Below are 26,394 nucleotides of genomic sequence, written 5' to 3' on the forward strand. Positions count from 1 at the left end.
CTCCCACAGGGCTGCTTACAGGGGCCAGGTCTGAGGTTTTCACAGCTTTGTTTGGTTGATACTGACATGAAGTCTTCCAGATGAAATGGAGGCACAAGTCAGTAAAGGGACCTGGGTTGGGCTGTAGAGCTGTGGATGGTGGAACCAAGACCCACACCCTAGTGCTGAACTCAGGGGCATGCAGAAGGACCACTGACCTGAGTGCTGGCATTTGACGTGAACCTGCAGCAGAGCTGGTGTGGGGAAGAGCTCCTTACACTGGTCACACTCATGGAACTTCAGATCTGTGAGCGTGAAAGGAAAGAAGTGGAAAGGATGAAAAGTTGGCTCTTCTGCAGCTGGAGGGGAATGGAGCTGGGTGGGGCGAGGACCCATATTCCACAAAGCATCTGCCAAGTGTTAGGAACCTGCGCCTGGCGAGATCTGGGAAACCTGCTGGTAAAGAGCACTGATGTGGTCCAGCCCGTGTGGATGCAAAGGGGGCTGAGAATTAAATGACAAAATACAGAGTGCTTGGCTGGTGCTCTGCACATAGGAAATGCTCTGTAACTGACAGCTGCTGTGATTATCCCCAAATGTACCTGCAAGGGAGGTATTAATAACTTCCATTCTGAAGAGAGGGAGAGAGAGAGAAAACAGACTCAGAAAAGAGATGTCACCTGCCAAGGTCATGCAGCTGCTAAGTGCTGGAGCTAAGGTTCCCACCTGAACCCATCTATCCTGAAACCAACACCCTTTCCAGGTGTTGGCAGGGTCTCCTGAGGGCTAGTTGGGGTTTACAGTGTTCTATGCTGAGGGATTCAAGAATTGCTGCCACTTAAACTGCTCCTGATGGACAGGGTGACCTCCTCTGGTGTGCTAGGGAAGGGTAAAGGCAATCACCACGCTGCCCGGGGAAGAGGACACCGAGTTCCGCCCCCCTCGGCTGCACCCCAGCTTCACCTGCGTGCTCTGCCTTGATGTGCTTCTTGTGTTCGATGGCGTTGGGAAAGGTCTTGTCACAGGAGCCGCACTGCAGCCAAGAGAACTTGGGTGACCGATGGTTCTGGGCAGCAAACACATCTGGGTGGTGTGTCCGATTGTGGTACCACAAACCAGACAATTGCTGCAAAGCATTTGGCAAACGTTAGGGTCTAGAAAGTTCCAACAATGGGAGAAAGTTCTGAGAAAAGCTCATGGACCCAGAATCACGCTGAATGCTGAGGCTGGAGTTAATGGAAAGGTGACTACAGGCAGGGCTCATCGGACCCTTCAGTGATTTCACTCACACAAGCTAAGGAGGTGATGTGAGGATCTTCCCAGTGAGACAGACTGCAGTGGTCTAAGGACTTGCCCAGGGCCACAGTATCAAATGGCCAGACCAGGATCAAAACCTGGCTGGCTGGAGCATGAATGTGTTCTGCACACTGGGATGGACCGCAGTGCTGCTGAGGCCTGGGGTGTGGAGTGACCTGCTGGAGCAGAGGCAGAAGCTGCACCCCTACGTGGTCCCCACTCAAAAAGTGCGCTGGGGGCGTCTCTCTACAAGTCCTTGGTCTCCTAGGGATCACATCCAGCCTTATCCCCATCACAGCCTTTCCTGAGAGGCAAGCAGCAACTGTGGGTGTGATTTCACTGGCCATGTTCTTCATGCCTGGAGTCAACTGTCCACAGACTGTGAGCACCCACCGAGGAAACCAACACAGCACGGTGAGGCTGGAACCCTTCGCCAGCTCACACTTCTGCCCAGCTCACTCTGACCAGGACTCCCAAGAGAATGTCTGCTGGGATGTAACCCAGGACCTTGTGGCTGCTTCGTGTTTATTCACTGAGGATACCCTCAGCTCATACTTTCTTAGAGTCAAATTATCTGTCACATCCTAGAGACAAGCTTGGACAACATGCTGGTAAACTCCAATGGGCAGTAAGGCGGGGATAAGGGCACACTTCTGGCAGGTCACCTGATAGGCCTTGTTGCAGATCCCGCAGCTGAAGGGCTTCCCTCCAACGTGGGTCACCACGTGCCGCTCCAGCATGGAAGGGGCGCTGAAGATCTTCCCACACGTGGGGCAGGGGTGGTACTCCTTGGAGTGCACCTCATGGATGTGTTTCCGGTGATCCTGCAGCGTGGAGAAGCTCATCCTGCATTTCTTGCAGTCATAAGGATCTTCTATGTCTGCTTCCAGGCAGGGCATCCAAGGGGAGGAAGGGGCAGAGGGAGACAACAGACAAGCAGCAGTCAGTGACAGGCCCCATCTCATACCGAAAGAGGGAAGGCTGTTCGGACTTCCTGTGTGCCAGAGCCCAGATCCCAAGCAAGTGGGGCAACAATCTGGTCTACTCCCTACGCCCAAGGAGGCAGCGCAGCGCCAAGCCTTGGGATTCACCATCTCCCAGCATTATTCTGCTCCCCTCCCTCTACATGTCAGACTCCACTCTGCTTTACAGGGAGTACTGTGCTTGCTCCTGCTGTCTGCAGTGACATGCCTGTGGCTTCCACTTCCCAACACACCCCCTAGTGTCACTGTGTCTCCTGCCAATGGCCATAGAAGGACATGTCTCCGGCCCCCACTTGATGCCCAATAGTAAAGTCTTTGCACAGATTCCTGGTGAACACTGGGTAGGTGTGTTCAGGAACCTTATGTTGTTAGCTCCATCACAGCCCAGGGGAGAAGGTTCTAGTGTGAGTCTTATTTCAAGATTACAAAAATCAAGGTGTAGAGAGCGGCCAATACCTTGTCCAAGCATCTAATTGGGAAGAGATCTCACCTATGTACCCATGCACATACCAACTCCTCAGTGGGACCTCAAAAATAAGAACTACTGCTGATGGACCCCTCTGCCATATGACAGAAAACATCAGTCTTTTTCTTAAAGCAACTGAAAGTAAACTATTTCGATAATAAAGTCCTCTGCCCATAAGAAGGGACCAAAGCAGAACACCTGTGTGTACAGTGACTCTGTTTAGCTCATGAATCCTGCCCAGCAGCAGCCTTCACAATCACTGGCTAGTTTCCCCATGGAAATCCCAGGTTCACACTGTCTTTTCTGACACTTTGACACAGTTTCTATGAGCAGTGCTGTGGCTGGGTGAAAGCGGGGCCTGAAAGCTGGGCTTGCCTGAATGCTGCACTCTAGGGTAGGCCAGTGGGCTCTGGAGTGTGAAGACTAAGTCTGCTGCTGGGAAGGCTAAAGTAGACCACCACTTCCTGAGGTTTGAGCCCCCTCATGTAGGGATCACTGTGACTGGAGTTCTGGACAGCCTTGCTAACTCCTTGAGGTACATGACCCAGGAGTCCTCCCACATTTTGGGCACATAGGAGCTCTGGTACAGTCTTTGTTGGGTGGCTGACAAAAATTGTAGACAGTTTTACAGACAGCACATGCTGTGTGACACTGTGCCTATAGTTGGAAACTGGCATGAGAAATAAAGTAGGGGCAGGGGAATAGGAGCAAGGTACCTGGCATGCAAGAAACACAGGCTCTGAGGGTGACATTTGGTACCTGACTGGGCCGCACTTATCACTAACACCAATCCCTGGCATTCACTGAGCACTTCTGTGTCAGGCAAGGAATTTAGTATTTAGTGCTTTCCATGTGCTGTCTCTGTGGCGGGCTGATTAGGCTCAGATACTCGGATGTTTGGTTATTAGGAAGTGGTGCTGCTTGAACAGGGATTAGGAGGTGTGGCATTGTTGGAAAAAGTGCGTCACTGAGGGGTGGGCGTGGGAGGTTTGAAATTCTCAAGCCAAGTGTCTCTCTCTGTCTGCTACATGCAGATCTGGATGTAGGACTCTCAGCTGCTCTCCATGTCTGCCTGCACACTGCCATGCTTCCCGCTATGATGATAATGGACTAAACCCCTGAAACTGTAAGCCAGATTCCATTTAATGTTTTCTTTTATAAGACTTGCCGTGGTCATACTATCGCTTCACAGCAATAGAGCCCTGGCTAAGACGATCTCATTTAGCTTTTACAACAAGTCAAGGTGCTGACATCACTATTACTATTTATTCCAGTTTGAAAATCACAGAAGAGGCTTAGCAGGGCAAAGAAATTCATTTGAAGTTTCAAGGAAAATATGTGGAAGGGTCAAAATTCAAGTCTAAACTCACATGACTTTCAGAGTATGAGCTCTCGGTCTACCTGCTCTGCTGTGCTTGCTATTCCATGATCTGTCCTGTATATGGCTACAGCAAGGGAGGATGAAGAAAATGTCAGGGGTCAGCCACCCAATAGTGTTTCTCAGTGTGTGTGTCTCCATTAGCTCCGTGAGAAAGGCAGGCAGCTGGGGCAGCCACAAATAACTCAGCGAAACAGCACGGCATGAGAAGGGAGATGCCAGGCGGGGTTTGGAGGGGACATGGCTGCACTGCCTAGCACAGTGAACATTAACTCGGGAAGGCGCAGGCTTGCTTCTTTAGAAAAAGCATGGATGAAAGCAGGATGAATGTGGAAAGAGGGAGGGTAGCAAATGGAAACTGGATGGGTTGATGGAATTGTCCCCGTGTCCTGTGAGTCTGACAGTGAAGACACTCTCTCCTTCCAACATAATTTGCTTCTGCCAGCCAAACACTGGTGAGCTAAAGAGACAAGGAGACAGGCCAGTCAGAGAAGCGGAAGCACAGTGATGTGCTAGGAAGAGAATCTTCTTAAGGGACTGAGGGACTGAGGGTTTTACAGACTCAGAAGATGAGGACCCAGAATGGGGCCCAGCTCTGGCGCAGGGAAAGATCTGTTACGACTGTTGAAGGCCTCCCCAGTGCCAAGTGTGGCCTGTGGTGCCTGACACGACGATTACAGTACATACTGTGAAAGGTGTGCAGGTGGATGGAGAGGCCGTTGGCTTGCCGAAAACCCTTTCCACAGTCCCTGCAGACATATGGCTTGTCCCCCGTGTGGGTCCTCACATGCCGGGACAGCTCAATAGACTGGGCGAACACAGCGTCGCAGTACTGGCATGCGTACATTTTCCCTGCAAATGCACATGAGCGTGTGAGAACAAGCACTGAACACGATGGCACTCCTGCAAACACAGCCGACTCTAAAGCACACACTGGAGAAATGTCACTGGCAGGTGACATTACCTCAGGCAATGCAGGGTAGGTCTGAGGCATTTCATCAAACGCATGCACCTCACAAACATAGCCCATCACACAGTGGGTGAGCACAACTAGATGAGAACAAAGCTCTGTCTCCAAGAGAACCTGCCTGTTTAGCAGGCTTCCACACAGAGGAAGAGCCCACCCTGCTCCCCGCAACAGAATGGTCCTTCTGTCCAGAAATGTGAGTTAGATCTTGCAAAACACAGTGTGTTCCCCTTACAAATTAGCCTAGGCTGTGGGAGACCCTTTCTCACAACAGAACAAAGCAAACAACAACAAAATACAGCATGGATCCCTACTACGGCAAATGTGAGCTAGGGATTCACAGGGGATGAAGCATTCCAGTGACCCACTGCAGTCAGCACACAGGCCTGGAGTCCTTCACTTCCCCATGTGCTCAAGAATGTAACCAGAGTTGAAAAACATGATGAGCAGGCCTGGAGAACCGGCATCTGCCACCAGCCTCCAGCTCCTCCCAGGCCAGGAAGTAGCCAGTGGCAGGAGGGGCTCTAGATTCACATGCCCAGTGGTAGGCCCCCTTTAGTTAGAGCAGGTAGCCTCGTTCTCATCTTTCTACCGACTGGGCTTTGAAGTAAGATTTTGTACACGCACATGCTTGCATACAAACACATACACACAGTGTGAACCCCAGCCTGTCATCACCCTGTTCCAAAGTCTATGGGGGCTTCTTGTAACAAGAATCTGTTGCTGTCCCCTTGTAAGTCACTGCTGTAGCTGAGTCCAGCACCCTTGTGATGACAGACGGCCCTGTCCTATCCAGGTGGCCTAGGACAGCCCCAGATACGAGGGAGGTCAGAACCCAAAAAGGAGGCCTGCAATAGATGCAGAGGCCAGACTGGTGTGGCCCAAAGTCAAGGCAGTAACTAGAAGCTGCAGAGGCTACAAACTGAGTCTCTCCAAGAACCCCAACCTCTGACCAAGGCATCCTAGATGAAACCTTAGTTTTAGCCTTTAGGACCTTCTAGTGAGCCAGACAATAATGATGCACACGTTTAATCCCAGCACTTGGGAGGCAGGGACAGGCAGATCTCTGAGTTAAAGGCCAGCCTGGTCTACAGAGTGAGTCCAGGATAGCCAGGGCTACACAGAGAAACTCTGTCTCAAAAAACCAAAATCAAACCAAAACAAACAAAAATAACAAAAACTTAACATGGTGCATGTACTATTTTAAGCTATTATTTTTTAGGGTAATTCATGAGGACAGAGGAGAAAACCAAAGTCCTTTCCTTGGCTTTTCAGAAAACCCTGTAAGTCTTGACCTTCAACAGCCCCTGAACCCTGTCCCTTCGTGATTCTGCTTCCAGCTCTTGAGGTCCAGGTGAAGCTCCTTTGCACTGAGGAGGGGTATGGCCCTTCTTCCAGATGTCCCTCTGGCTGGACTGCTCATCTCTCTGAGGCCATCCCTGATGGTGTGAACAGCAGCCCCCAGCCCTATCCATCCCCCACTGCTCTCCAGCGCTAGTTTCCACCACAGCAATGACTTCCTTTTCCATCTCTATCACACAATGTCTGGAACAGCACTTAAGAAATCCATTTCCCAGAAAGTCCTCTCTCTCTCTCTCTCTCTCTCTCTCTCTCTCTCTCTCTCTCTCTTTCTCTCTTTCTCTCTCTCTCCAGCAAGTGTTTCTTGAGGGCCTTCTATTGCCAAGTTCCCTGAAAGACTAGCAGCTCCATCTTCACAGTGCTCTAATGGGGCACTAACCAGGGGGGAACGAACTACGGTGCAGATGCCTGCCACATGGTAAGCATGTGGAGAAAAGTAAAAGAAACAGGCTGAGGGTGGCTTCGACTAAGGAGGCCAAAATCCATCATAAGAAGGTGTGCCTGGAGGAGCGAAGAGGAGTGGAGCGCTCTGAAGGGAGGAGCCCCAAGAAAGGGAACAAGCACAGGACTCATGGAGGAAGTGCCTGGTGGGCCTACAGCCTGACAAGGAAACCAGTGCCTGCAGAAGAGTGTGAGCGACAGGAGTGATGACCACAGACGTCATGGGAGTAGGGACTGAATCACGGTTGGCCTGGCAGGCTATCAGGACTCAGACTTCCCACTTTAGATGAAAAGCCACTGCAGTGTTGAGTAAAGCGGCCCACCAAGGTTTTGCTTTAAAAGTAAAGAAGGCTGAGATTAAGAGGCTGCGGTGCCACTGAAACCATCCAGCCAAGGTAACAGAGGCATGGCTGTTCACACCTAGGAGCTCCGAGTCCTTCTCAGACCAGCCTGGTCCCCCCCTGGTTCTCCTCCACCGTCCTGGGATACACTGACAGCGCTGCACCCGTCAGTGCCCCTCCCCAGCCCTCAGGCTGGCAGCTACAGGGGAACAAGGATTCCAGACTAGTCACCCAACACACTCCAGCCACAGAAGTACTCCTTCAGGCCTCTCTCCTGCTTCAACTCTATCAAAAGGGCAAATAATTCCCAGCTGTACATAGACTCTGACCACAAAGTCCTAATGCTGCTCCAGCCAACTCTCCAGAAGGCCTCATGGGCAGCTTCCTACAGCCCATACAAACACGGTTACTTCTGCCTTAATTCCCTGCTTAGTGTGCCTCCCAGAGGCCCAATGGGTTTCAGCCTCCCCAGCGGCACTGTGCTTTGGGGAATGCCCTCACCTTCTGAGTGCTTCTTCTTGGTGTGGTAAGCCAGGGCTGAGGCCTGAGTGAAGGTCATGAGGCAGTGCTTGCACATGAAGGGACGGTCCCCGGTGTGAAGGCGCAGGTGGTTCTTTAGGGTGGAGTTGGCTGCAAACTTTGCTCCACATTCCTCACAGGAGAAAGGTTTTTCATCAAAGTGCTCAGTCAGCTTGTGGTACTGCATGCCTAGTAGGGGTATCATGCCCAGAGGGGACACCAGCAGTAGTGTTAGGAACATAGCAGGAGGATGCCCAAACGAGCTGCTTCACCAGGCTCATGCTTGGGCCACAGGAGGCTGGGCCACCCTAGCCTCAGCATCCTGTCCATGCCACTCTCATGCCCATTAGTCCACCACCTGCTTCCCAGTCGTCCTAACCTCACTCCTCGTTAAATCTGGCATGGAGATTTTTAGCCAATCTTTCCCATCCACCCTTCTCTTTTTATAAATTTTACTTTACGGGCATTGGTGTTCTGCCTGCATGTATGTCTGTATGAGGGTGTCATATTTTGGAATTAATAAACAGTTGTGAGCTGCTATGTGGGTGCTGGGAATTGAACTAGATCCTCTGGAAGAACAGTCAATGCTCTAACACTGAGCCATCACTCCAGCCCCCACCCTTCTCTTAAATAGGACTCCTCTACCCACAAAGAGAGAAATAAAACTCACTTTTATGTTTCATTAGGTTTACCAGACATCTGGGGCAAGGCAAAGTGATTTTGATGTAATTCCGTGGGGTTTCCGTATCAGTAAGTTCCTTATCACTAGGTAAAAGGGATATGGGCACCCCCAAGCCTGATGCTAAACATCTGGATACAATTATTATAACTGACAATGTGTGGGTATAGTGCTAGGCATTTAGTAGTTCTTTTATCTTCAAACTTCTTAACAGAACAGACAAGCAGGGTGAGGGACACCATCACCCCCTCCTCCCCGCCGCAACAGTTGGGAGAGCAATGTTCTGGGAGCTGACCCCACAGCCTATGTTCTTCTCAGAATACCACCATGCCTCTCTATGGGGTCTGGAACCCAGGCGACAGCATCTGCAGCCACTGTCCTCACGTCTGCTTCTGGCCTACCTGAGGCGTGGGCAAACTCCCTTCCGCAGAGGTCACATGTCACTGGCAGCCGCTTCTTCTTTTTCTTGGGGACATCAGGCTCTCCACCCGCTCTGCGGGCCTCAAGCTGGTGCTTCTCCAGCTCCTTCTCCGAGTCCTTGGTCTCACTGCTGTCCTTACTCTGCACCTGTTTGCTCTTGGCCACCCGGCAGCGCCTCATGTGCACCTTCAGCCGGCAGTAGAAATGGAAGCTCTTGTCACAGGCTTTGCAGACGAAGCTCTTCTTGGCAGAGTCCTGGGAGGCAGAGGTGTCTTTCTCCTGCTGCTCTGGCACGAACCCAGGCTCCCCCTGATCCTTTTGTTCCATGGGCTGGCAGTCTTCTCCGGCCGCCTTGGCTGCTTTCTCCTCTTTGTCCTTGGCTCCAGGGTGAAGCCCCTCAGTCACCTTCCACTTCTCCTCTCCGCTTTCCTTGGTAAGGAAACCTGCACAGGAGAAGACTCATGGCTCCAGGGCTCGGCTTCTGTCATGCTTTGCAACTTTTCTAACACACTCTTAGAGGAGATTGGAGATTAACTGGCTCCTCAGGAAACTCAGAAGTAATATAGCTGTCATCTTTACTTCCCACTAAACACAAATAGCACCATGTCACACCTGCGCTCCTGGCTGTTAGTACCAACAGCACATAAAAGGAGTAAATATCTTGAAGCACGACACCCTCCTACATCAACCGCTGTTCTTTTCCTCAATATAGACACTGCCCTGGGCTCCAGGAGGACCCCCACCCCGGTTCCTTACCAACATGTGCCAACTCCTGCATGAGGGGTTGCAGGCCAGGGAAAGACTGGTGGACACTGCACAGGAGGTGACAGATGACAGAGGCTGAGTCAGATTTCTCCATTGCCCTGATCAGCACTGCTCTCAAGGAGGCTTCAGGACTCCCTGTCTCAGAGGATATGCTCAGCATCTAAATGAAAACCAGAGACAGAGCTGTATTAACATCAGATTTTCTCCATGATCTTCCACATCAGGGTGGAAAAATTGAATTCTACAAGACACAGCTCCATCTCTAGGTGGTTTCTATGTCTCCTTGAGACATGTGCAGAGAGCTCTGTTTTTCAGAGGATAAGAAAATTAGCAAAATGCAAACCAGTGAAGCACATACCAAGATGTGCTGAGAGAACAAACGAGCACTTATGTTTCCTGTAGGAACTGTGTCTCAGCACAAGGCACTGCGCGAGGAGCCTTTCTAGATCTGAGCACAGAAGCCTGGGGTGGAAGGGTGGGTACAGGAGTCTAGAAGTGTGACAGGAAGGGGAGGTATAGGATTCTAGAGTGAGCACAGAAAGGGGGCTATAGCATTTGGCAGCTGCTGCTTCTGTAGAGATCAAGATAATTTTTCATAATATATAATTGTCTCCATGTCTCGAAGTAATTCTGCATGAAGACTGGCTTCATATTTTTAGACACTTAGATGTACCCTTTTAAACATCATTTTCTTTCATAAAGAAACTCAACGTTTTAAAGTTGGTTCAAATAGGGGCTTTAAAGAGGCCAGGAAAATGATTTCAAAGCTGTCCTCTTTCAGATTGTTAGAGCTATGGGCAGGGTGTCAGCATACTGAGAAAATAAAGCGAGACCATCCACAGATGGCCACATGGAACTTTCATTTCGGAAGATATTTTATTTCTGTTCTTTTTCAAGTCTATCTAAATAAACCTGATGTCCCAGGAGGCAGGCAGGAGACTAATTAGTGAGGCTAAAACGATCAATGGCAGAGGCCCCAGCTCTGACATGAGCGGCACTCTGGAGAGAGGTGGGCCGACGAGCCTTGCCTCTGGAGCTCTGTGGGAGTGTGTGCCACCTTCTTCCTGTCTGAGGCAGGGCTGTCACCAGTGGGGATGGTTAGAAACCTGCCCCTCTGTCTACGTGGATCAAAGGACACTCCAGTACATCTGTAGCTTAATCTTACGTTCCTTTATTATCTTTCCCTGTTTGAGATGTACATGACTGGGTCTGGACATCTCTGAATCTTCCTCAGCCCCATTTATTTTCTGGGATGCTGGTCACAGTATGAGATGCCTCACAGAAAACGAGCTGACATTATTTGCTGGCCCATATGGGCAAAGTTTTATTCTATCTAATGTTTATCTTGGCTCTTTCAAGGAGCCGGAAGAAAACACACAATAAGACCAGCTTCCTTCATCTGAGACCAACTGCTCCTGAGAACATGGCAAAGGACAATCACCATTTCCCCAGCTGCTCTAAGCTCAGGCAGTTGGAAGATATACAGGCTGGGGTTGTGATCCTGGCCTCAAATTCCGGCTTCACAGCTTACTCTCCAGTGTGCTAGACCAGAAACACAATTGTGCAAGCCTGCGTTCTTCTGCAAAGGAGGATGACATCACCTGCCACTTAGGGCTGGGAAACTGAGGAGCTGGTGTTCTGAAGAGCTCGCGGAGCACTATGCACGCAGTGTGCATTCTGCAGAGTAGGAAGGTGGTTCCAGGCATCTACCTGGCAAAGTTCTACAGAAGCAATGCCCCACACACTTCCATCCCCTCCTCCACTCCCCACCCCCACCTCTTTCACAATCTCAGCCAGGTGCTCCTCCTCTGAAGACAAGCGCTCGAGCCCCACCACCTGCTGGATGGCCTCTGTGACCAGCTTGCTATGCCTCAGGACTGCTTCCAACACAGCGCTCTCTGGGGCAGTCACTGAAAGAAAGGGAGACTGGACACTCAGTCAAGCCATGGGCACCACGTTCTCCTGCGCCTCTCGACTGCACTCTTCACTAAGACAACACCTCATCTGTCTCTTCATTTGAGCTAGGAGTGAGGAGAGTGGCTAACAGCACGATAGCTAGAGCACAGTAATGAATAGGCTTGTCAGCACCCACATCCCTCAACACAATGGCCAGCCATGTTTTTCCTTCCACTCCTAAGCCTTTGTGCGTATTTACCACCTGATGTCTCTATGTGTGTGGACACTGTGCCATGTTTGACTCAGGAGTCACTCTCTAGCTCCTCAAACACCACTTTTCTGAACACACTCAAAATCCGTCCTCCTTGCCCTCCTCAAACACACAGTACCTTGGTCATGTACGGTCACCCCACTGTGTAGGAAAATACAGGCACTTCCTTGCTGTTGCTCCTGAAGGCAAGGACACAGACGGCAACCCTAACAGAGTCCTCTTATTTCCTGGGGGTCGACAGTTGTCTCTATAGGGGCAACACCAAGGCAGAGGGCAGACAACTCACCTGCCTGGAAGAAAGCCCCAGCGCCAGGCTCCTTTCCTACTTCCTCCAAGAGCAGGTTCAGTGGGCAGGTCTCAGTCTCTTGAGCCGCTAGCAGCAGTTGCCAAATGGCTGTTGCAGAGAGAGTCTTCCTTTCCAGAGCTGCTGACATCAGGGAGCTGAAGCCACCTGAACCAGAGTCCTGTTTCACAAGTGTCTCCATGACCTTCAAGATGCAATACAGACATGGGTGTAAAAACTCTGGCCCTGAGCTGGGGGCGAAACAGTTAAGTCTCAGCACGGGGTTCAAGTAATTATGTTCTAGAGGGGACGGCTTTTCAACATTCACCTCTCTCAACCTGGGAGGCTTTTAAAATCAATCCACTTTGTGTGAAAGGGGGTGGGGTGTGGAGTCAGGGATGCTGCCCAGCTACAGAAATCTTATTTAATACACATAATGCCCGGACTGTGACTTGTAACATAGACACACACAATATAATTTTAGCCGAAGGTGAGTGTGAGTGTGTGGTGTGCTTGGGTTACAGGCAGGATTTCACTGTACATCCTAGGCTGGTATTGAACTCAAAATCCTCTTCCCTTAGTCTCTTCAGGGATGGGATTATAGGTATGTGCTACCAAACCTAGATACAGACAGATTTCTTCTTTGTAACAAAGTTCTTGATTCTTTCTCGTGAATGCCTTTCTTTATTGCTACAGAAGTTGCAACTATTTAGTCCAGTGAGATGGCTGAGGGGATAATTGCACTGGCCACCAAGTCTAATGCCCTCAGTTCCCTGTAACTCACCAAGCAGGAGAGAGCCAACTCCTGCAAGTTGTCCACTCTGCAAACTAAATAAAACTTTAAAAAGAAACTATAACTATTCTATTTGGCACTTTCCCTTAAAAAATGATTCACCTTCTAGTTCTCTTTCTTGGCATATCTCAATATAGCTGTGTATATATATTTATAGAAATGTAAATGTATGTATACATAACCACAGTTTCCCTCCTAGCCCCCTTCCCATCTGCTCACCTCTCTGTCTCCAGGGGCTAAGCTCTTCACACCTGAGATCACCTTTAGCAGCACCTCGTTGTCTGTGAGAATCTCAGACAGGTTTTCGTGGTACTTTCTTAATAGCTCAGCGCCGTAACCATCGGGGCTAGTGTGGGCTGTAAGGACAGCATGGGAACAATAATGTTTAATGCACCAAAAGCAGCCAAGGGCTTCTACAGAAGACGAGAGTCACAGACAAGTGAGGGAGAACAACAGCATGAGCTGTTTATGCCGCGGAGCAGGGTCCTGTGGCCAGCTTAGGGCTGCATACACAGGGTTCAGATCTCTTCTGGTCTACACAGAACCACCTGTGTGTCAGGGTCATGGGAACAGGCTAGTGAGTGCCCAGCAGGCGGGTAATGAGGAGGCTGCACTTGCAAGAGGCGGTGATGTACTCATTCAGGGGGTTTTCTCCACAATGCCTGGCCGAGGTAAAGGACCCATGCGGTGATCCCAAACACCAGGTAAGGTGGAGCCTGGAAAATGAGTGTTCAGATCCCCTGAGCCCATCTGCTAGCTGCTTTGTTAAGTCATACTTCCTTAAAGGCAAAGAAAATACAAGCAATGTGCCTGTCCCTTAACTTTTATTCATAGTCACATTTATTTTTCTCTTTGACCCAGTAAATCCACTTCTGGAAAGTAAGCCTAAAAAAAAACTAAAGAACAAGGGTGATGATGCTGACTGTGAAGACAGCAACTAATATTTGCTGATGGCCTACTATGTGCCAGGCACTCTCACTAAATGTTTAACAGGCGTCATTTCACAATAACCACAAAAGACGAATACGACAGCTACAATTCTTACACCCATTCCAGGAACAATGAAGTTCATAAAGTGAAGCTGCATGCTTAATGTCAGACAGCCACAAATGGCACTGAGGCCTACACATCTGCCCACATCAGGGCCCATGTATCACAACAAGCACACCTTTGTGACAGAAAAGTACATAGCCTTTAAAGGAGATTGGAGTTTTTAGAAATGCAAGAGAATGTTTTGATATGGTTAAACAGGGGAAACCATACAACTAAAAGATAAGGCAGTCTAGGAACCTGAACACATATCTCAGCATTGACTGGGGGAGAAAGACAATAGCCTATTTCCTTCTTCATTTTGGAAGCTGCCCTGCTGTGTGTGTGTGTGTGTGTGTGTGTGTGTGTGTGTGTGTGTGTGTTTCTGTTTCCTAGAAATCATTTTTTTTTTTTTTCTGAAAGCCATCTTGGATCTATATGCTCTGGGATAGGGGCAAAATAGTTCCCGCTGGGCTAAGAATGGAACTGGGTCCCCTCCCTCGGGCTAAGGGACACCAAGCGGGCTATCTGTAGCTATCTGTAGGGGACTGTAGCGCACAGCTAAGAAGGGGCCAATCAGGATTTGAATTTTCCACTCACATCCATCCACAGGGTCTGTTGGAATGCACAGCGTCCTGGGCCCCTCTGTCCGTTGTTCAGTTTCACAGATAACCCTGGCCAGCCCTGTGGGAGGAGGGCCCATTAATAAATCTGAAGAAACAGACCCTAGGAGGGAGCTTAATGGAGTAAAGTCCTCAGATTCCAACTGCTCTGTGACAGTGAGCTTGCTTCACAATGCCATTTCTTAACTTGCGTCTCATCTTCCCAGCATGGGGCCAGAAGGCAGCTTTAAGCTGTGATTTTCTGTACAAGCAGCTCCTGTTCAGAGAATGAACAATTAACTAGTACCTGTGGTGCCGGGTGACTCCGCGACTTTCTGCAAATTCTCCAGCAGGAGGCCCAGGTTTGGGAATGCTGTCCTCACTGCCTGGAGGAGTTTTACCAGGCTCTCGGCAGGCAGGGCCTTCTCTTCAGTCACTCTGTGCAACAAACTCTCTACCGTCTCCTTGGGTGTTCTGCCCTCACAGCAGTTCAGAATCACCTGCAGGGGCATGCAATCAGGCAGACACCAGTTACTGCAATTCAAAATGAATCTGACACACTACTGGAAAAGCCAGCAAGAGAGCCTTACAGGATGCCCACCACCAAGCCCTCCCAAGTTGGTCCCTTGCCAGGGGCCCACCCCAGCAGTTGACAGGTTCCAGAGAGGATGTGAGGAGTAGGTGAGGAAGCACGGAGTCAGGCACAGTGGTCAGGACAATCTTCCAGCCTTGACTGACTGGCAGCCATGGAGCCTCCTTATTGATATACAACTCAGTGGGTAGGGACAGGTCCAAGTTATATAGATAATACTACTTTTTGTTCCCAGACATGTGTATTAATTTCCTTTTGGTCATAAGTTTAGTCATCATTGATAAACCATGATAGAACAGTTATCTTTTACAATCATTTCTCCTCATCGACCCCATAACCCAACTTCTAAGAATCTTGAGGCATATTTTACCAAAGCAAACATATATGGTGAATGGCAGCCAGTTCTCAGGCTGGCAGCTCTTGCAGTTTCAAGGGCAGGAGACAGAAAGAAAATCTCCAAGCCAGCCTGGGCAGAGTGCCATGTCCCAAGCAGTGTATTATTAACTCTTAATGGTCAGAGCATCGATTGTCATTACTCCCAAGAAAAATCCTCAGGCCAAAGCTGCTGCAATTATTATTCAATTTCTGGCAAAATACAGTGTTTATATATTATATCTTTTTAGAATTTATTCATATGTCTTATCTTGGTATTCTTTTGTTCCTTGATCATAACACACCACAGTGGCCCTGGACCAGCCAGCTTTGTTAAGAAAGGGAGGTCCTGATACCTCAATCTTTTATCATTTTCCCACACCATTCTTTGTCTATCAGTATAAGCCTCAGTGTAGGGCAGAGATAACTCCAGCCGATCTAACTTTGTTACTGCATCTTTTCCTTGAGAGGCATATCATATGGCCCCAATCCTATATGCCACGTGGTCACCTAAGCATAAGCAGAAAAAGGTTTGTGATGTGATCTGCTGCTAACTCCTCCAGCCTATCGACTCCTGCTGACCTTCTTAAGGTTACTTTGTTCTGATTATCTTGTTCCTGAGTTAAGCACAGAGCAGATGTTCCAAGAATATCTTGGAGCCAGAGCCTCGTAAGGAGACCTCTGGTGTCTTTATGTTATTTTACAACCTTTAGGGCACACGGAAGGTCTTCAAGTAGGGCCAGATAAGGACAGCTCCCTAAAAGCGGAAGGGGTAGCACGCTCAGGACTTTCCTGGGGAAGCTTACAGCACTCCTGGGAGAAGGAGTGGACGATTCCTGGGAAATTTCCCATCAACCTAATTCCCCAAGTTGTAAAAACCTCCCCCCCCCCAAGAATGCGACACACAGATATCAAGACCAAAACTGAAAGATGGCATGATGGTGATTGCAACACGCGGCTCAGTTTTGCTGGATCTTTATCAAGCAGCTATGCTGGCTTTATGACTTTCGCTGTTCCCATTAGACATGGCTGTGCCAGGCTCTAGCACTACTTTTTGTCATAATCCCTTCTTTTTTCTGTTTAAAAAAAAAAATACAGAACCAAACCCTCAAACACTCTTCAAATAAATAGCTCTATGAAACTTCCCCACAGCAAGCCCATAAATAGTTTGCTTCCAACAGCTTGCCCTGTTTGGAAACCTTTTTAGAAACAGGACTGCCCTGGTACTTGATATATAGCCCAGGCTAGCTTTGAACTCATGGCAATACGCGTGCTTCAGCCTCTCAGGTACTACAGTTGCAGGTGTGCACCAGCACGGCCATCTGAAAGCCCTTTCACATCTGGCTGGTTTGATCCAGTAAGTAGTGAACGTCTGACAGCTCTTTGGATGCAGTGCAAGACTACGGCGTCCTAAGTACTGAGAACGCAGCGTGTGCCGCTGTGGTTTGCCGGTCTTTTATTTGCGAATTCTTCTCTGCATGTATGCATGCCCATGCTCCTATGCTATGTAGGTGCGCTTGTGTGCAAGTGTGCGCACACTGTGCAAGCAGAAGCAGTGAGGAAAACTTTCAAGCAACTTGGAAGTCATTGGGTGTCCTGTTTTATCAACTTCTACCTTGTCCCTTGGGACAGGGTCTCTCACTGAACCCAGATCTCGGCCTATCAGCCCCAGTGATCCTCTGTGTGAGACCCCCTTATCCTACCCCAGCACTGGGGCTACAGGCACACTTTGCCTACCTAACACATAGGTGTTGGGATCCACTCTTAGACCCTCGTGCTCATGCAGCTGCCTTTACCACCCCCCCATCTCCACAGCCCTGTGAATTTGTTCTCACTGGCCACATGTTTCAGCTCAACTCACAACTCAACAGTCTCACTTCCCTTGATCTTTCTTGTCTAGTGGAGATACTGAACAATAACACATGTGACAGACACTTTCCTCTTGCCATAGAGCTGCTTGTTAGTGGGCCACAAAGGACCTGTGAAAGCAGACGCAGGAGACTATTTCAATGTATTTGGTCCATGGCTCCACAGAACTGAGCACCTTCCTTTGGGGAACGCCTCCTCTCAGTAGACAGCCAAGCAGATCCGTCACGGAATCATGCCAGGAGCTGCCATTATCAAATTAGCTCCATCATAAAATAATGAATTGAGCTTTAAAACCAGTCCTTTTTACTTAGATAAGGTCTAATATATGGTAGATATCGAATAAGTGAACCATAATTTAAGATTTAAGACCTTGTATTTAAAGCCTGTAGTGACTTCAGCACCAACCCTTCACTCTTAAGCAGCCTTCTGATGCCCAGTGCAGCAGCACAGAGATGGTTCTTAAGGCCAGACTGACCCAGTTTGTACCCCAGCTCTAGTTATTCAGGCTGGGTGACTTTGGGCAAGTTACATGAACCTTGGAAGCTCGCTTTCCCCCATCGCAAATGAAGATAACCACACCATGTCCTGCACTGTTCTTCTGGGGATTCTGAGATGAGGCTGCTGCTCACAGCGCCTGGTGTGGCTGTTAAGGACACACGTGCTCCTTCAGAAGCAACAGTATGCTGCAATTATCCACAAGCCATCTGCACAGTGAGGATGTCTCAGTGTGCTCAGGCCCAGAACAGCCCAGCAGAGCCTCAGCCTCCCCAGGCTCTGGGTTCTTTGAGGATGGTATTAGGTCACTGAGCTGCTGGGAAGAAAAATCCAGGAACACTGGAAGTCTTTAGTGCATCGCTTAGCAAGCTCTAAGCAGCATGCAAATGGCAACTATAGTAATTGCTATGCGTATGTCCTGAGGTAAGAAATTCTTCTTTCTCACTTTTTACAGAAAGAACTCAAGGCTTTTACAGATAAAGCATGAAAAGCATAATTTCATAAAGGAAGTTCTGAAAGGACCAGTGCTCCCTCCCCATGGTGACATGAAGTTGTGCCATGGGCTCAACACTCTCCTGGACCATCTGCCTGGCTGCACTGCTTGAGTAGCTGCTGTGGCTGTACGACTCCAGCTTAAGAAGTGTTGCTGTGATTTGCAACTAATTTAAGTTCTGCTCCAGCCTTTTTTGTCAAATAAACTGAAAGTGACAGAAGAAAATGACAGTATGGTCTATCCTGCAGCAGAGCAAAGAGGCTGGGGCTGGCTCTGCCTCTAAGTGCTGCTTTACAAGATAATAGAACATCTCAAAGTCCACTTTCAGCCCAGCTCATCAGAAGAGGGCTGGGAGGAATAATCGAATGAAATTTAGCAACAGGGAATGAGGGGCTCCTAGCGTAATGAGCAACTCACCCAACCTGAGTGACTACAATTACACCTAATCTGAAACCTCGGGAGGAAAACAAGCTCATTCCCTAGCCTATCAGCACTGTCCATGAAGTTTACAGAACTGTGGAACATCATCAGTTTCCAGAATACATTTTTGAGATTAGAAGCTGCCCGCACCCCTCTGTCTGCCTGGATATTCAACCTAAGTCGACTCAGGCAGATGGAATCTAGGACCCAGGCCACTCTGAACCCAGTGCTATCACACCAACAGTTCCACAACATCTCTCCTGGGCATCTAAGTCACTCTCTGCAGTTTTAAGAAGCAATGCCACGAAAGTTCTCTCTTCCCACCCTTCCTTCTAGACAGACATATTTTTAGCACAAAGTTGAAATCGATAACACCAACAAATACAGTTATCTAGTTGCCCTGAGAAGTCATGCCAGCAGTTTTATGAGGGTTTTAGCAGCTAGCTGTTGGGAGAATAAACTGTTGTGACCTTCCTGAAGGGCAATTTGACAATGTCCACGAGAAACTTTTTACACTCTATTCTAAAATTCCATTTAAAAATTACCCTAAGGAAATAATACTGAGACGTCTGCAGAGCTTTGCCTGCAAGGATGTCCTCTGCAGTATCACTCATTAACACCAAAATACTGGCAACAAGCACTCAAGAATAAGGAGCGAGTGAGTCATGGGGCGCCCGTGGACTATCACAGCACTTGCTCCCCCGTCCACACTGTAGAAAGAGACACATGAGGGCAGAGAAGAGCCCTGAGCTTTCACTGCCTCACCCCAGGACTCCAAGGAGACAGAGGGAAGGGAAGCACAAGGCTGCTAGCAGAGCCCTCTCGCTTTTGTTTGTCTGTTTGTTGTTGTTTCGTTTTTTGTTTATTTTCCTCTGTAGCTACATATTAACCATGTGTCATTTCTGTAAACAAGACAAGCATCATAATTACAAATGTGACTACTTCCTGTAAATTCAGAGTCCTAGCAGCAGGCTCATCTGCCCACCTCCCTGCCCAGCTGTCATGTATTGCAAAGTGTACGGTATAGGCTATGGCAAGAAATGAATGGAGCATGCCACAGGAACTGCCAATCAGCCAAGGTGATTATTATGCGGAAGGTATCAAAATATCCAAGGTAAAAAGTGCCTCGTGCCGCAGAGGGGCTAGAAACAAGCTCTGCAGCAGTTCAGAAGGGGGCAGAGGCTCGACACAGTTACCCTTTTTTCGGAGCCAGGCAGGAATTCCTCCTTGGCTGTTTCCAGGAACTCCACAATAGGTCTGAGCTGTGTTACACACTGGATCAGGTCCTCTTTGTGTTCCAGTAACAGAACAGACAAGGTCTTTCCCTCCCCTGCGCTCCCTGGGGAAGAAAGAATTAGAGACACACAAGAGAAGCTAGTCAATTTGAAGAAAATGACAGCGTGGTCTGTCGAGAGAGATCTAACAGAATAGTAAAGTGCTTCTGTGCACCTGAATGCAGAATCACTTTTGGAGAGGAAAATACTTTATTATTCTGTTTAAACTCTATGAAAGGAAAAATGTTTCATTTATCTGTCGAAATACAAAGCTTCAGAGCCAGCCAGAGGTTAACTTCTGGCAGGCGAGGCCACTGCTTTGTACCTAACCCGAAAGAGAGCAAGTCTGTCCAGCCTTTAAGTGCGGGCAGCGAACCAGTCACTGGAGGCACTGCTTTGGACGTCCGACTTTTTGAAAGGCAAGCAGACAGCGACAGCAGCCTCGGCTTGTTGAGGCAGCAGCCTAGATAACTAGGGCAGAGACGAGGACTCACAGGGAGCCTGTGCATATTTAACACGCAGCTTCTGGGGTGCCACGAGACCCCCTGTGAAAACCGTCAGTGGTATGATTCCTGGCTAGAACTCTAAAAGCTGGGTCACCCAGTGGCCAGCACAGCCTCCTACCTTCTGGCTGAGCCTGAGACGAGTCCTCTGTCGGTGGAGACTCTTGGTACAGCCTCACCAGAGACAAGGCCGCCTGCACGTCCAGGCTCCCACTGTGCACCCTGTCCAGGATTCTCTGGAATGCTGAGGCCCCTCCTTCACCCTTGAGACAGTCCATTATGGTCTGTGAACCAAGTACACAGAGAAAGAGAGATTAATTGTCTACAAGAACTGTATTTGTGGCGTGAGGGCTCTGACATCTTGACCCTCACAGCTCTCCCTTGGCCCTCCACCAGCTAGCCTTGCTTAGCTAGGGGTTCCACAGGCCCACCTCCTCTCTGGTGGTCCTCCTCTGTACTGGACACATACACTGGAATTGTTTCATTACTGTTTTCTACTCTGATACTTTTAGAAGGCAACAATCATGCTTCTAGGGCTCTATAGCCTCAGCAAGAAGCACAGTCCGGCACATAGTAGGTGTGCAGTACATTTTTAACAAATGCAATGCACTTCTTGCCTAATTATTCCGTTCTGAATCTTATGACACTGGGTATTTTTCAGGCAAGGATATCTGAATTTCAAATTGAATGAACTGTCATTTTACTATTTGAGAATGCAATTAAAATCTTGCGAGTTAGGAAAAAAGAACACTTTAAGTCATTCACATTCTGAATGATAGACTATTTAGAAAGACACAGGCCTTATTACATTTAGATCTATTCTGTAATAAGGCTAACAATGTGTTGGCTTATAGGTGCCAGCTGTCAGAGAACATGATTCACATAATAATTACCCCCATGGTAATGGCTGCTTCTACTCTAGAAAGGGAAGTGACAAAGTTCCTTCTGGAACCAACACTCACACACAGACTGCCTTGCCTCTCAGCTTGCGCCACTCAACCTTGCAATAACATCTAGCATCACTCTGCCTTGGTATCACAGTTCTCTGACATCAGTGACAAAGAAGTACTATGGTTAAAAACCCATCTTTGTAGCCAGCCACTTTCAGCTTTCCCTCAAATCCACAACCACAGCAGGAGCTAAGACTGGCTAAAACAGTATTTTGAGCAGACGGAACTGTTATGCAGCCTGGCTGGCCCCAGCCTCTTGTCAACTCATTTCTTTCCCCAGACAATTCTGTAAAGAGGCTCCAAGCTCCAGGTGTCTCTTCTGATATAGAGCCATACAGCTCTGTGAGATAGGCCTTAGATTTCAGGTCTCAGGTCACAGAGCAAACCTTAAATATTTCAGATCACAGTAAAATATCAGCAACACCAGTGGAAAAACAAACAAATGCTTTCCTTTGGTCTGACAGAACATCTCTTATGTAGATGGGAGGAAGGCCAGTGAGAAGCTAGAGTTAATATTTCTATTTTAGCAAAAATTTATTTCAAAAATCATAAGGTATAATCCCATGCATACAGTTGCCTTTTTAGCACTTAAATTAACCTTTGAAAAGGGGTTTCTTATGTTTTTTTGTTCATCTTTAAAAGCAAGCTTGGACAAACTTAGTTTCACAGTCTACTTCCATGACTGACAGCACTTGCTGCTCTTGCAGAGGACCAGCATTCAGTCTCCAGCACCCATGTTGGGAAGTTCACAGCCACCTGTAACTCCACTTCTAGGGAATCTGATGCCCTCTTCTGGCTTCTGCAGGCATCTGAAGACACACTGCACACATGCAGGCGCACATACATTTTAAAAGTCTGCACAGTGATCTTATACAGTAATATCTATTACCCCTAGGTAACAGATCTACTTCAAAAACAATGAATGCGAAATAAAGATAGCAGGTGAATGCTTAAACCCCCTTTGGCCAAATTAATTCAACTTCTCACATTTTTTTGTTAGTTGGTCTGCCATCTCTTTAGAACACCCTTCACTGACAGCACTAGGGACCCTGGGATCAACAGCATGAAAAACAGCTCTCAAGACTTCTGTGACCAGGTACCTACACCCTTGGGCTGAATCTTATGACTTACTTCTCAAAAAGAGACTATGGCGCAAGCAATAGGATAAACCTTTGGGAGGCAGGTTTCTACACTTTTCTGTGTGACCCATGAGCGCCAGCGTGCACGTCAGCGACAGTGTAGGCACAAGCACAGCTTGCTCTGTGTACTTGCTGTCCCTCTCTCCTTGCCCTGGGAGACGCAAGACACCCGATCTGAACTACCCTGGGAAGAAGGGACAGGCCCAACTGCGGCAGAGTGAGCATGAACGCACACCTTCTGGAACCCGCTAAGGTCCTGGGAGAATTTAGAAAAGACGCTCTCCCACTGCGCCTGGAGACAGCACTAGCTGGCGACACTACAGCTGCAGCCTTGGGATGCTCAATCAGGGACCAGCTAGGTTCCGCCTGGACTCCTGACCTGCAGAATCTGCAGGAATAAGTGCTCGCTGTTTCTGGGCTGCTGAAGAGGCTTCTCACACCAGAAGAGGTAGCTCACAGGTACTCTTCACTCCTAGCGCCCTCAGTAAACATACTGCTTCCTCTATTTTCCCTTTCCTCCCTCCCTTCCTTTCTCACCGGTCACAGTCACCTTATTCTATCCCAGGCTGTTTCCTTTGTTCACCTGGCTCTCGGAATCGTCCAGATTCTCTCTGGGCATCCACTGTGTCTGGCATTATGATCTGAGCTGAGGGCATAGAGGAGCTTCCACCATCGGTAGCTTATGAAGTGCTTCTCATTATCCTCTCTGCTGTCTCTCCCTCTGCAGAACTACTCAGCGGTGAAATTAAAACATTTGTTAACTTCGCTGCCCAGCAGCAGTGCTGGGTGACCACCCGGGAGGAGGATCAGGAGTGGGCTGATGAGAGGGCAGGAGGGAGCCGTCGGCTGCCTGGAAGCCCCGCTCTTCACTCTGGTACTGACTGGCAGCCACATCAGAGCTGGCACTCCAGGCTTGCAGGCATTCTGCAGTGGAGCCGGCCCTTCTGCCACAGCAGCTCTGCCCAGATGGAGTGCCAAGAGGGTGCCGTATACTGTGCAGGGTTGCTACCATGTAGCAGAGCTCCAAGATCCCAACTAAATACAGGTTGGCCTCAGGGCCAGGTCCTTTAACCAAATGCCACAACTCCTTTGACTGCAGTAAGTCCACGTCACACACATGTTCACACAAGTAGTCAAAGTTACAAAAGTGAAATACAAGGAGACATATTTAAAGATGAGGTAGTTTTCCTTCTATGACAGAGGAAACCCATCTAATCTGTCCCTGCACTCAAGCCTTTTCATTGGATTCATATGATTATCTCAACTGTTTCTGCCTTTTACATTCGTTTGGGTGACAATCTTGTGCACTCAGGCCCTCCTTTTCATGCTGAGGGGCAGGAGCCAGCAATAATGACGAAGATAGTGCTGGGATACAGCTCTGGGGTAGTGTGCCTGCCTACCATGCTTAATCCCTAGCGCCAAGAAAAAATAAAAATAAACCATGGTACAGACCATAATAGTTTTGCAGCATCCTGGACTAAAGTATAAACTTGCTGTCTACTTTACTCCTCACTCTACCCCAGGATGCCTTCCTGCTGCTCCAGATGAACACTGGAGAGGCTAGGTAACCTGCCTGAGGTTACAGGGTAGCAAACAGAGTGGTCTGAACGAAACACTGGGTACATTAAATGTATCTGCACTGGATGCTACTGGACCCACCAGAACCAGCCACTGAACACTGAGCGGGACACAGGCAACATGCAGGCCATTCTTCTTAGTCCATGTGATTACTACTGAGACCAGTACCTGGCAGGCACTTACGCAAAGTTTAACTGAGTCTTTCTGCAGTGCTAGCTGTGCCGCCCAGACTTGATGAACAGTGGAAATCTGGAACACCAGCTGAGTCTCACCCCTCATAGCCCTGTGAAATGACTGCCAGTCACTTGCTCTGAGCAGTATATACACCCCAGCCAGTAAGCACTGTCCTTATGACAATGAAAAGTTGCACCGCGCCACAAGGCAAAGCAGTGCAACTGCTGAGAGCATCAGATTCACGGAGGAGGAGGAGACTAGCCTGCCTTTGAAATGCAGCTGAAGGAGGACAAGCGCTTGTAGGTCTTCAGCTCTGGGAGTCTTTCTAGGACATAAACTGAAAGTGAATCAGACAGCCCAGAAATCAATAGTGGAAAAGTTAGCTCCTTATTCTTGACAAAGATCGCTTTGCTATACACACAATTAATTAAAAGCAGGGACATGGCTATGGATAAAGGAGGAAGACAATTAAAAGTTGTAGCACAAACTGAAGAAAGTAGGGGCTGGCTTGAAGCAGGCTTTACTCAGCCAGGAGTCACCCCTTGCTTTTGCTTATGGTAGTGACAGTCAGACTGGCATGATCTGTCAGGAGATGCTCCACACCCCGGGCCCCAGGAGACCTGTCACAATCAGTTCCGACTGTGGGACCTGGGTTCCAGTGCCCTGCCTCTCATGTTTGCGCAATCATTGGTTTAGGGAATGGCTTTGTCACCTTTCATCAGGTAGTGTGGGAGATTAAACCCATCAAGACACCAGGAGCCCACGTCCTCCCTGAACTCAGTCCAGGCCAGCTGTATACCCGCATCCGTGGGTCTCAACCAGAACCCTGTGCCACTCACCAGTGGCAGCAGGCCTCAAAGGCCAAACTTTTTAAAGGTGTCAAGTTATATCATGACGATTAGCCCAATAACAAAATCAACAAAACATCCAAAACTCCTTGGGAACTAAAAATGTATGAAACAGGAAAAACAGCAACAAGAAAAGCCAAGCCCTATAGTTGTACTAGAACTTAAAATATGCTGCTCTAGGGAACTGCTCTTGAATATGCTCATGACAGAAGCCTTACAGCAGGACTCCACCCAGGAGCTGGCTATACCTGGAAGTAATCTGTGATGCTAGTGATCAGAGCTGCCTGGTTCAAGCCAGTTGCTCAGTGAATACCTGCTGAATCAAAAGCAAGCAGAGTGACACCTGGGGAAAATGGATACTCTCTGGCCTCTTAGGACACAGGCATCATGTCCTCTGCCCTCAGTGTCAGAGTCTGGAGGTCATCAATTTCCGTGGTGCTTCTCAAAATGTGGTCCATGGTGCCCAGACACCAAGATGGCAGCCTACTGGGGAACCTGTTAAAGGCAGATTCCCAAGCTCTATCACAAGCTGCGAAGCAGGCTCTCTGGGGGCACACATCTTTACAAGCATTCCAAACCATACAGAACACGCCCTTGTTCTGGAGAGACTGAGGACTTTGTCAGAGACCCTGCCCCTGCAATTCAGGAAGCTACTTCCACTCAGAGGTTGGTACCTCTCTGAACACATGCCTGATAGATGAAGCCTAGGGCCACTGTAGACATCTCACATGTAAAGCACACAGTACTAGGACACTACAGAGAACTCAGGGGCTTAGTGGCTGTTTAGGCCATTGAGCACTGAGGTAATTACAAACTAAAGCAGCAGTTGCTACCTACTGAGCTCCTGCTGAGTGCCTGGCATTTTAGGGAGAACAACATATAAATAATCCTAATTATGTCATGATAACCCCACAATGGTATCTGATGACATTCCCATTCTATGAAGAAACCAAGCCTTGTAAAGACTAGGTTGCTCAACATCACAAGGAGGTAGCCAAGCTGGGCAAATAAACTATCAGCTGTGCAAGGGAGCGCCACCTAGCAGCAAGAAGGAAAGAACACACAATAGCATGGATAAATCTCAACTAAGCATGTTAAGGAAACGATTTTCACCCCCAGGCTCCATTTACGCAAAACTCTAGAAAACACAAACTAATCTAAATTGACAGAAAGCCAATCAGTGGTTATCTGGAGCCTGGCCCAACAGGTGCTTGACTGAA

General features: G+C 48.6%; 1 protein-coding gene across 5 annotated transcripts in view; it reads right to left on the minus strand.

The window, feature by feature from the left end:
* Zbtb40 (zinc finger and BTB domain containing 40) overlaps window positions 1-26,394 on the minus strand; it is a 70,952-nt gene that overhangs the window by 7,939 nt on the left and 36,619 nt on the right. For 3 of the 5 annotated variants that reach the window (XM_055611258.1, XM_055611257.1, XM_055611261.1), the window contains exons 4-17: window positions 20,607-20,769; window positions 19,905-20,047; window positions 14,775-14,967; window positions 14,466-14,549; window positions 13,056-13,192; window positions 12,047-12,248; window positions 11,370-11,503; window positions 9,585-9,753; window positions 8,810-9,271; window positions 7,712-7,918; window positions 4,790-4,954; window positions 1,941-2,158; window positions 943-1,105; window positions 198-284 (exon numbers count right to left, since the gene is read on the minus strand). In XM_055611258.1, coding sequence (XP_055467233.1) covers window positions 198-284; window positions 943-1,105; window positions 1,941-2,158; window positions 4,790-4,954; window positions 7,712-7,918; window positions 8,810-9,271; window positions 9,585-9,753; window positions 11,370-11,503; window positions 12,047-12,248; window positions 13,056-13,192; window positions 14,466-14,549; window positions 14,775-14,967; window positions 19,905-20,047; window positions 20,607-20,769 — 2,527 coding nt within the window. The remainder of the gene's footprint in view (window positions 1-197; window positions 285-942; window positions 1,106-1,940; window positions 2,159-4,789; window positions 4,955-7,711; window positions 7,919-8,809; window positions 9,272-9,584; window positions 9,754-11,369; window positions 11,504-12,046; window positions 12,249-13,055; window positions 13,193-14,465; window positions 14,550-14,774; window positions 14,968-19,904; window positions 20,048-20,606; window positions 20,770-26,394) is intronic. The other 2 variants (XM_055611259.1, XM_055611260.1) reach the window with 2 other exon arrangements.

The sequence above is a fragment of the Psammomys obesus genome, unplaced genomic scaffold, assembly GCF_907164565.1.
Source record: "Psammomys obesus unplaced genomic scaffold, mPsaObe1.curated_primary_1811, whole genome shotgun sequence".
Classification (NCBI taxonomy): domain Eukaryota; kingdom Metazoa; phylum Chordata; class Mammalia; order Rodentia; family Muridae; genus Psammomys; species Psammomys obesus.